Source organism: Seriola lalandi, unplaced genomic scaffold, assembly GCF_002814215.2.
Source record: "Seriola lalandi dorsalis isolate HSWRI2012SDOR001 ecotype SW California unplaced genomic scaffold, Sedor1 jcf7180002054939, whole genome shotgun sequence".
Classification (NCBI taxonomy): Eukaryota; Metazoa; Chordata; class Actinopteri; order Carangiformes; family Carangidae; genus Seriola; species Seriola lalandi.
In genome coordinates, this window is record NW_019525659.1 from 923047 (window position 1) to 934955 (window position 11909).

An 11909-nucleotide genomic window follows, 5' to 3' on the forward strand; every position below is an offset into this window, starting at 1 on the left:
CCAAACCCACTGGAAACCATTAACAGAACCAGAGAGGAGGGTGGGGACGGGGTGGTGGTGGTGATGGGGTGGGCATGGGTGAAGTGCTTTGCAGGAATGTGGATGATATATTGAACAGGATTTGATACATTTAAAAGTGAGGTCAGCTGGACTGGATGTTAAGATGTGTCTGGTGTTAAAATGTGAGGAATACAAGTTTAACTGTCAAGTGAAGGTTCTGTAAAGAACCTCTCTCTTCCTCTGGCCTGCTCTAAATGACGGGACAGGAGACGGCCATTTTGTTTTCAAACCCAGCTTGATTTGGAGGTTGGACTGATGTATGTTTGTGCTGTAATCATGGAAGAGATAATATGGACCCTGTGAGTGAGTGTTAGCTGTTTGCCACATCAACACATAAAATGGAGAAAGAATGTGTTTTTCCACGGCATGATACCAGGTTGACTCGACTCCACTCTACTCTCCTTGAGAGAAAGAGAGAGGGAGAGTCAGTAAGAGAGAGAGAAAAAGAGAGAGGGAGAGAGAGGATGACATGCAGCAAAGGGCCACAGGTCGGATTCAAACACGGGCCGCTGAAGTTAGGACTAAGCCTTTATGGTACACGTTCTACCAGATGAGCCAGCGGGGTGTTATATGAAGCTACATGGGCTCAGTGTAGCTGTATGACTTTAGTCACTAACACATCATAGACTGACCATCAGAACACACAAAGCTTTGCGCGTAAAGTGCATGGTTAAAGATAGATTATATTCATCCTGTACCAAACAGCACGGCACAAATACATGTATCGTTACACCCTTAATACAGACATATATTCAAACATGCACATACACATGCAAACTTGCACTTCACACATTTACACACACTTAGATAGTATGCATTGTGTGTAACTTCTACAAAAAATTGCACTGGTTTACATCTCACTGATCCTAGTAAACTTCTATCAGGAATCAAGTGTTTTACGACACATTTCTGACACTTGTTCCTCTGGTCAAAACATTAGCACCACCTTTATATCTGTATGACTCACTGTTGACAAATTATGATTCTTCAAATGAAACTGTTTGAATTACTGTGAATGAACTGTATGAGTTAAGGGGTTAGGGTTAGGGTTAGTTAAGTATATAACCTGCAGTATAGTGCCTTGGTTAATGTCTTGCACCCAGAGAAACAATTTCTCATTCTGCCTTGTATAGAAGCGTATGGTAAAATGACAATAATAATACAGTCATATATTCATGCATGTATGCAGTGCAAAAATACATATACATACATACATACATACAGTACATACATATTTTCTTCTCAAATCATTGACCATGGATGTCTGTGTCTCATGATGTGAACAGGTGCCAGGACGAGTGTCCAGTTGGTACTTATGGTGCTGGCTGTGCAAAGACATGTCGCTGTAAGAACAACGGCAAGTGCTACCACACCAACGGAGTTTGTCTGTGTGAGCCTGGATACACAGGGGAGATCTGCGATACCCGACTGTGTCCTGAAGCGCACTACGGCCTCCGGTGTGACAGGAAGTGTCCGTGTACTGCCCAGAACACACAAAGGTATGCTGTGCAGTGCAGTATTTCCCTTATATACAGTGGCTTATTACCACCGCTGCTGCAGTGTCATGAAGTCGCAGTTACAGGACTCTGTGGAGGGTTTTTAATTTGGATGGTTAAAATAGTGACACCGGTACATTATGTCTGCTAAAGAGGAAGTCTTTTTTAAACTCTGGCAACCTTTTCTTCTCGGGACAAATTCCATCAAGTTTTTACTGGCCCTCTCTGTGTGCCTGTTATTCAGGGTGCACATGAGAGCGTGCAGCAGGGCTCACCTCACTGACAGAGGTGTAGTGCTGCTGGAGCCGCACCAGAACGGCGCTCCACCACTTCCTTTCTGCAAGTGAGGAAATAGAATATTTGCAGTTTGAATAATCAGCTTGAAATTTAGTTTTGAACATTCAATCATCACTGAAGCGTGTGTCATGCAGGAGAGCCCATTAAAACAAATGGAGTGGTCAAGGTCATCATATTGACATTTAAGGTGTATGGATTGATTCACAACGTCAACTCATGTATTGAGTGACACTCAAGAAAACATTCCACCTTAAAAGTTGCCATTAAACTGTCAGTCATTAATTTTTTTGTTAATTTGCATTCCCTTACATTGGATATCTCACAACAGAACAGAAGGAGTAAAAAACTCCATGATATCTAAAGCATAACCCCCCCCCCCCCCCCCCCCCCCCTTACATTCACACCTACCTGTCACATACCGCCCTCTATACTGTGGGAGGGGGCTCAAAGAAACCCAAGCAGGCACAGGGAGAACATGCAAACTCCACATAAGTTGGCAGGCTCAAACCCAGAACCTTGTTGCTGGGAGGTGACGGTGCTAACCACTGCACCACCAATTAAATTAAATTAGATTTTTCAACCTAGCTCTTGTCATCTGCAACACACATTACAAAGCCCGCCTGTTAAACTGTTAGACAGATTGTGCTGCAGCCGCTGCATCTGCTGCTTGTAACTATTCATAAAGTCAGTCTAACGTGATCATGTGGTCACTTATAGTTGACTAATATATTTAAACTTGCAACAATTTAACTGTGCACATGCACAAACGCAGCATGTCTTACATGTGCTCCAGTAGCACTACAACTCACAGACACCTTCACCGCAGCTGAAAAACAATCCTGGAAAAAGTAAGTGTTCCAACTTTGTCCTGCCACTTTCGAACTTTCGACAGCAACATGTTGTCAGTCAGCTATTTGAATTATTTCAAAATATTATTCTCAGTGTTCAAATCTGTATTCTTCAAACTGAAGTGTTAAAAAGAAGTAGTCATGTGTTGTCAGTTTGATTTTTGACCTTGTAAACAGCTGATCAGTGATCAGTTAGGCTGCCACAGCTGGCAGCTGCATGTGTCCCTGCAGAGAGCGGCTGTTCTGCTGCTGCTCAATGGGACTGCTGTGTCAGGTGGAGCAGCTGTCAGTCAAACACAGTAACTAACAAACACAGAGAGATTCCACCTGTTGTTCTGCAGATAATCCCCCACTCACTGCCATGGAGGGAAAAACATGGAGCCTTTAGTCAGTCAGCTCCTACACAGGTTTAAGAAATTATTTTTTTTTTAAAATAAATTATTATTGTTTTTTAAATGATAACCTCTGTTAGAATCTGTTTCCCAGAACAAACTAGGGAGGAGGCTGTGACAGCAGGTTTTTGGCTTCAAGCATGAACCCTGGCTACTCTCCATTGTGTTGTGGTTAAATGAGGTGACAGGTCAGATATTGAATCCCTCATCAACTTACTATCATGTGGAAGGGAAACTGTGGTAAGCCTTGATCGCAGTTTTAAAGCACCACATTTTCCTCTTATCCTGTGTTGTATTTCTAGTGTTGATCCATCAGAAGATTTATTTGTGGTATTAAAAACGAAAAATCATCTCAATGTAGTTTTACATCTACTCTGTCAGGCGTCTCTCTGCAACTCTAGTAACAACAGGTCGGTGAGCCAATCAAAAGAGAGGCTGAGAGCCTCCTCTCTTCTGACTGGCTCACAGATTGACTGACTGTTTTCTGGGTGATCCAATAAAAACATAGCAGATTTCAGGTAAACCAAAACCCTGCAAGGTTGGATCGTGGGTCCAGGTGTGCAGCTGAGAACGATCACTGCTTTGTTGTGACATCACAAAGTCCCAAAAGTCTTGACGGCTGGTTTTAAGGCTCAGTGTCTGAATACAGGCTGTGTGCATTTCTCTGTGGACTGAGGCTTTGATACTTTCACAGTATTAATATAAAACCTAGACCTGATCTATAATCAAACAACATATGGACATCTACCTTTAGACAGTACAATGTCTTTTCTTATATAATTCAGCTAACACAAGCTCGGTGAAACATGTTTTTATTAGTCTGCATTGTTTACACTGCTGTTGGTATCTTGTTTACTTGCTGCAGAGATCCACTGATTCAGCTCGACATAAGACAGCGTGTGCTGTACGCATACTAAATCCCTCAGCCACTAATGATTCAGTCACTAAACGCTGAACTAGAAGAAAGTACAATCTGTAATCATGGTGTGTTCGTCTCTTTTCTCCAGCTGCCACCCGATGTCGGGGGAGTGTACATGTCAGCCCGGTTGGTCCGGCCTCTACTGTAATGAGACGTGCACCCCAGGATTCTATGGCGCATCCTGCCGGCAGGTGTGCCAGTGCCAGAACGGTGCCGACTGCCACAGTGTGACCGGAGAGTGTATCTGTGCTCCAGGCTTTACGGTAAAGTCAATGAATTTTTTATTCCACATGTCATGTTGGTTCATGAGGCTTGTGTGTGGCTGATTGTGGTCATCTCCTGTCTCCACTGCTGGACTCACAGCCAGCAAACATACAAACTACTAAACTACTGAAAATGTCAGGTCTGCAGTCCAGGCTCCATCATCTCATTCAGTTCACCTTAAAGGTGCTGTGAGTAAAAATAAGGCTCTTTAGCAATATCTAGTGGCAGCAGTTAGAAACTGCAGCAATTTCAGCGAACTGTTTTCTTAAAATCCTGTTTTTCTTCTTTGGATTTAAAAATAATGGACACTTCTTACACTGGATCAAAGGTTATCAAACAAGCTGAGCAAACGTTATCAGTTTGCAGGACGATTTTTGACATGGAACTAGTTTATTCAGTGTTTTTACTGGTTTTAATCAGCAGGTCCGTTTGTTTTGGAGAGCAGGAGACCTCTGTGGATAATGAATGTCCTGGTAAAAACCTCCTGACTGAGATTGAAAGAACCCAAACCTCACATGATCCCATGCTACTTCACGATGTCACCAAACTCCATCTTTTGATATTGTTTCGATTGAGAGACCACGAGCAGCGGAAAATTACATGTTTTGCCTTTAACACTCAGACAGATGGAAATAAAGGAAATAAGCATCTCACAACATGTCTAACTATTTGTTCATCTAACATCTAATTTTATTTGAGTGAAACAACATCAATAAAGCTCTTGAACAGCCGTAATAAAAACATCATAAAGACACTAAGAGATGAAGAGATTCCCTCTCAGAAGAAGCTTCTGCTAATTTTAGTTCAGTCAGACCAAAAATTCACACAGCCACTTCCAAGTACGATGTTGTGATCTCAGGCCCAGCAGAGAAGTCCTCATTGTTTCCATGTGTATCTACTCACGGCTCTTTTATGTCCCTCGCAGCAGAGTGTTCGTCATGGGAACATCAGTCCTCCGTGGGAAAACAGATTTCTCATAGCAGAGATTTTCAACTTTCTTCATAGTTTTACATTTCTACCCACAGAGGTTTAACAGTTTGTTAATATGAGCAAATTAATTGAATATATATTTGAAACTGAGACTGGGCTTGATTTTTTTCTTGGGATTTTAATTAGATATTTTTTTGATTAATATAAATCTCAGACAAAATTGACATGATAGATTTTCAAGAAAAATAAATGTATAAAAAGCTGTGGGTGGAGCTGCTCTGTGTATCTGCTGTGAGACTCTGTAGCTCTGTCTGTCATTCAGTTCGTCTATGTGTGTGTGTGTGTGTGTGTGTGTGTGTGTGTGTGTGTGTGTGTGTGACATCAGAGCTCCCCTGAGAGACTGCAGCTTACCTGTCTGTGACATCAGAGCTCACCTGCAGTTCACCTGTCTGTGTGTGTGTGTGTGTGTGTGTGTGTGTGTGAGACATCAGAGCTCCCCTGAGAGACTGCAGCTTACCTGTCTGTGACATCAGAGCTCACCTGAGAGCCTGTACTTCATCTGTCTATCAGGATTTTCAGAATAAAATAATGCCTGACATGAACAAACTAATCAGTTGAACAGGCTGTGGCTGATGTATCTTATAAATCATGTCCATGTGTTGATGATGAGGGGGAAAGGGAATGTGATGACTGAATAGTAAAATTTCTCCCCAACTAATTTCAAAGAAGATAAATGTTTGGATTGTCACAGAATTTTATTTGTGAAGCACAGCTGTTACCTACACTCTGATTCTTTAAAAAGGGCCTCATGTCTTTAATAACAATCGTTAATGAGCTAACAACAGCTGACTCGTGAGATTTCCATATAACATCCAGCTGAAGAACATCTGGACTATGAATACTGACTGCTTCATCACTCATCACCAGTTCCTGTACTGCTACAGACGGGCTGCAGCTGCTCAACAGTGCAGAATACAGTTTGATGTTGAGGGTTGCCAGATATAGTCAAGTTTCCATTAATCAAAAAAAGGCAGCGATTTGCTGAAAACACACAAACTTGGCAACTTTGCAAAGCTCTGACTGATCAAACAATGTGGATAAATCAGTGATGTCACACATGTACTGATCACATAACAAAATAATGTTTAATTGTATGACAACTAAACAAGTAAGAGAGATGTGGAAAGTGTTTTGATCTACTTATGGATCGAATTGATTCAAACGCAGCAGATGAACTGATTGTGTCTCTTCATTGTTGACGATGTTTGGCCATCAGTGTTCTGTCCTCACAGCCAACTGTAACCATTTTCTTTCCACCTGCTCAGGGTCCCAACTGTTCGGTCCCCTGCCCGGCAGGGACACATGGAGTGAACTGCTCATCCAGCTGTAACTGTAAGAACAGAGCTCAGTGTTCACCTGTGGACGGATCCTGCTCCTGTAAACCAGGTGAGCAGAGGGGGAAAGAGTATGGATGACATTAGATCATGATTAATATTAAATAAGTAAATATGATATGAATCTTTAAATGAAATGAGTCAATATCATGTATTGCATTGCTTTTTTTTTTTTTACTTGAAGCTCCATATTTTCCTCTTCTTCTGTGTTTTATTTGAAGTGTTGATCCATAAGATATTTGGGGTTTTAAGAACCAAAAACCATCTCAATGCATCTCTCAGGCTCCTCTCTGGAGCTCTAGTAACAACAGGTCGGTGAGCCAATCAGAAGAGAGGAGGATGTCTTCTGATTGGCTGACTGTTTTCTGGGTGATCCAATAAAAATAAAGCATATTTCAGGTAAACACTCAGAGAAACCAAATCCTGCAAGGTTGGATGATGGGTCCAGGTGGGCGGGACTTGGGGTGTGGCTGAGGACAGTGACAGCTTTGTTGTGACAGGCTCAGGTTTTAAGGCTCAGTTTCTGAATACAGGCTGTGTGCATTTCTCTGTGGACTGAGGCTTTGATACTTTCACAGTATTAATATAGAAGCTAGACCTGATTTATAATCAAACAACACATGGACAGAGACCTTTAGACTATATGGACCTTTAAAAAGTCTGTTTTATATCACATGATAATGGTCTACTAGAATAGCTTTAGTTATTTTATCATGTGTAGGGCACTATGTTTTTTCTCCAGTGGAATGACTCCATTATGAAACACAGTTTTGGTTTCATAATTTCTTCCTTGACAACTTTTGCTGTTCACATTATTTCAAGGAAACTGTTCTCGCGTTTTTTTGATAATTGCATTACAGCTACTGTTAATCACAAGTAATGTGATTCTATGTGTACGTTTACATCTCACTGACCGTGTTTAATCAGGGTGGCATGGGGTGGACTGCTCCATCAACTGCCCCAGTGGTACCTGGGGTCTGAGCTGTAACCTCACCTGCAAGTGTGGGAATGGCGGGTCGTGTAACGCCCTGGACGGTCACTGCACCTGTGCCCCCGGCTGGAGGGGAGAGAAGTGTGAGCTGCACTGCCAGGTGAGAGGATGTGGACTCTCCGAGTGCACAAATAATAGTTTTGTTTTGTTCTGTTTTGACCCTCTTGAGACCAACACAGTTGTGTTCACGGGCAGTGAGGAAATCACAGCTCTAATCCACTGAAAATCACTCTTTTTATGATTTTATACTCAGCTGGTGTTTATTTTAACACTGCAAATCACATACTGTAGTTCTGACATTACAACCTGAGATTTTGCGTTGGTTGTGTTATTTTGTATTATATATTATATATTATTATACTATAACATTTAACAGCCTGTACAAATCCTACACTCCTAAACAAGCATCCAACATGTTTGTGCATCGCTCTGTTAGAATGACAGTTGACCTTGTAGTTATTCTGAGGTTGCATATGTTAACTGCCATCAAAGACTAAAGAACTGCTTCTGTCTTGTTACTGTTCCTCAGGACGGCACCTATGGTCTTGAGTGTAAAGAACGCTGTGACTGTAGTCACGCTGATGGATGTCACCACTCCACTGGTCACTGCCGCTGTCTGGCTGGATGGACTGGTGAGACTTCTTTTCTTTTATATAAGTAGAAATTGTACAACAATATCAGGCAGGTGTTACATCATCGGTAATAGGCTTTTTAGAAAAGCAAGCACACAGTGTAAACAGGAATATAATCCACTAAAAGACCCAAAATAAACAAAATTAAAATAGAATATCATTTTAGGGCATCAATAATGTGTCTTAATACATTTACATTTATGGATGAAAAAAAACCTAAGGTAAATAAATTATTCAACAGAAAATCTAATTTAAAATCTTCTCCTTTAAAATAAGAATTATTTATATTTACTGACTAAATGTAGAGCAGTAAAAAGTACAATGTTTCCCTCTAAGCTGTAGAGAAGTAGAAATATAAAGTATACATATGAAATGGAAATACCTTCAACTATTCCAATCAACTTTTACTTGAGTAAATGTTAAGTTATTTTCCACCAATGATTATAAAGTAAAAACATGTAAGACTTACAGCGTGGTCAATATCCAAAATCATTTGCTCATTTTTTGATTTTATGGACCTTTCAGTATATATGTATAATAACTGTGAAACAGCTAAACCAAACCAGCTGTTACACCTGAGCTTCACCTGTGATGTGACTGGTGCTGAAGTCACTGTAATGTGGTAAAAATTATCTGTATTTTTGTGTGTGTGTGTATGTGTGTGTGTGTGTGTGCGCGCGTGTGTGTGTGTGTGTGTAGGTATCCACTGTGACAGTGTGTGTGCAGAGGGCCGCTGGGGCCCGAACTGTTCCACCCCCTGTAACTGTAAGAACGGAGCCTCCTGCTCTCCAGATGAAGGAACGTGTGAGTGTGCTCCCGGATACAGAGGCACCACTTGCCAGAGGAGTAAGTCCTGCAGCATCACACACTGCTGCTTCACAGCTAATAAGGACTTTAGGCAGCAACGGTTGAAGTGATGGCTACAGCGCATGTATGCATTCCAACGTGTTGCCATAGTAATGGAAATCAAAGATCTCTAAGCAACATTTAACTCTAACAACAGCTACTTCACTTCTTCAGGAAACGCTCTGAAAGTTGCTACAATGTGTCTCTTAAATGAGCCGAGAGCTGCTGATCTTTGCTTTAGAGACAGTTTAATATCAGATGAGGAGTTTGTTTAAATCTCTCTGTCACTTCAGCACCACGGACAGTGTCATGGTTTCATCAACACACAGCACAGTGAGGTTGTGAGCTGCAGAGGATGGACTTGGAGGTTTACAACAGTTTGTGCTACATGTCTATGAATAAACAGGAAAAATCAGTCAAGTCAGCAGGTATCTTCAACAAATAAAATCATAATCCATAAAACTACTAACGGTGTCATTGAAATATGACAGAAACGTACTGATTCTTGAACGTGTCACAGGGTACGGCAAACTAGTCTTTCTCCTGTAGTAGACAGTAGGAGGTTTTTCCTTGCCACTGTCGCCTAGCACTTGCTCTTTGGTGGATATTGTTGGGTAAATATTATTATAAAGAGAAAGTCTAAAGTGCTTTGAGATAACGTATGTTGTGAAATGGCGCTATACAAATAAAAATGTACTTGACTTGACTTGACAGTCGTGCTGCAATGGTAGGAAGTGTCGACGTAGAATCTATGTCACTGCATCATGTTATAGCTGTCTCTTCAACCGTGGCTGCTTAAAGTCCCTAATACTTCACTTTTAAGGATGTTTATTCAACTTCAGTCTGATTTCCATTTATCCATCATTCAAATTATAGTTAACAGTTCTGGTGACATCTGACAGTCAGACGGGTTATAAACAAACCTTATTTAAAAGAGGAAACAAAGGTGAACAGTAAAATAATCTGTGTGAACAACCATCAGAGTTTACAGATCCACTTCTTGCTGAATTTTTGACCTACTGTTCTTACCGTAGTTCACAGACACTTGTCCTCTGGGCTCATTGGTGACATTTCAGTTGACTTGCAAATGAAGTGGTTTATATACAGCAGTCTGGATAAACTGTTGGTTTGTGTCCAGTCTGAGTGATTCTCTAACAGGGTCATAACTGAATCACATATGAAAGTTGATGTTAAATTACACCCTGAACTCATGTGGATTCTTTCACTCCCAGAAGGATCCTAAAAGATCATCCCATTTGTTGATGCTTAATCAGCTGTTAACTTAGTGAATCAGGTTAACTGAAGTCTCCTCTGGTTCTCCTGCAGTCTGCTCTCCAGGTTACTTCGGTCACCGCTGCAGTCAGACCTGTCCACAGTGCGTCCACAGTAACGGACCGTGTCACCACATCACGGGACAGTGTGACTGTTTGCCGGGCTTCAAGGGGACGCTGTGCAACGAAGGTGAGCACGGCAGCACAATCAGCCACGTCACACTGTTCCTACTGTGTTACAGAAGACTCAGGGGTCGACCCATGTGGACTTTCAAAGTATCCCTGCTGGTTTGAGTCCTAGAAGGGCTGTTCCAAAAAATCTCTTCCTGTTATGACACTCCCTAAACTGCAGGGATTTATTTACTATAATCTCGGAACCAATGTAACACACTACTCGAACAACATTGCCTTATTGTGTGCAATAAGAATGTCACAGTGAAGCTCATCAGCAACCATTGATAATATCTGAGATCAGATAAGTGGCTTAGCATGACCCATTAACGAACACATATCTTATTCGCAGTTTGTCCCAGTGGTCGCTTCGGGAAGAACTGTGTGTGGAGCTGCAGCTGTACCAACAACGCCACCTGTAACCCCATCGACGGCTCCTGTCAGTGTTATCCAGGATGGATTGGCAGCGACTGCTCCCAGCGTGCGTTCACACAATAATAATAAATGAATAATATACATGATGCTTCTGAAGTGTTTTATAATGTCAGGGAGGATATTCATATGATTTTACATGTTGTCTGTGCTGCAGCGTGTCCCCCTGGTCAGTGGGGACCCAACTGCATCCACACATGTAACTGTCACAATGGAGCCTACTGCAGCGCTTATGATGGCGAGTGCAAGTGCACCCCAGGATGGACCGGCCTCTACTGCACACAACGTCAGTCACACATATACACACACACACACACACACACACTGGCTTTGCTTTAGGGGTTTATTCACCTCTGTTCACTTCATCTTAGTTGTGTTATTGTTGCATGAAGTTGCTTTTGATACATGTACTGTATGCAACACGACCTGTGAAGTTTATTTCAGAAACAGATCATAGTGAGAGTATGTCCTGATGTGTGCTGTGTGATGTCTTCCTTGCAGGCTGTCCTCTAGGCTTCTATGGGAAGGACTGTTCTCAGACCTGCCAGTGCAGGAACGGAGCCGACTGCGACCACATCTCTGGACAGTGCACCTGTCGCACCGGCTTCATGGGACGTCACTGTGAACAAAGTACGTCCCACTGTCCACCTGAGGTCACCAGTCCGTCTTTCTTTTTCTTTTCTTTTCTTTTCTTTTCTTTTCTTTTCTTTTCTTTTCTTTTCTTCTCTTTTCTTTTCTTTTACAATTTCTCAATTCAATCTTCAATCATGCTTTATTGGCCTGATTGCAGGTCAGCAACAATAAGTCTCAAGAATAATACAATTCAATTAAAATGAAAATTAGAAAAAAATGAATATATTATATATAATTAACTAAGGTAAATAAAAAAAAAAAAAAATTTTTTTTAATGTGTGTGTGTGTGTGTGTGTGTGTGTGTGTGTGTGTGTGTTTAAACTGTCTGCATAA

The 11909-nt window shown here is 41.5% G+C and overlaps 1 protein-coding gene across 1 annotated transcript in view; it reads left to right on the forward strand.

The window, feature by feature from the left end:
• Nucleotides 1–11909, forward strand: part of megf10 (multiple EGF-like-domains 10) — a 58816-nt gene that overhangs the window by 38612 nt on the left and 8295 nt on the right. Inside the window, exons 9-18 of the mRNA XM_023397809.2 lie at nt 1347–1559; nt 4101–4275; nt 6532–6652; nt 7528–7691; nt 8121–8223; nt 8923–9069; nt 10396–10530; nt 10864–10992; nt 11101–11229; nt 11445–11573. Coding sequence (XP_023253577.1) covers nt 1347–1559; nt 4101–4275; nt 6532–6652; nt 7528–7691; nt 8121–8223; nt 8923–9069; nt 10396–10530; nt 10864–10992; nt 11101–11229; nt 11445–11573 — 1445 coding nt within the window. The remainder of the gene's footprint in view (nt 1–1346; nt 1560–4100; nt 4276–6531; nt 6653–7527; nt 7692–8120; nt 8224–8922; nt 9070–10395; nt 10531–10863; nt 10993–11100; nt 11230–11444; nt 11574–11909) is intronic.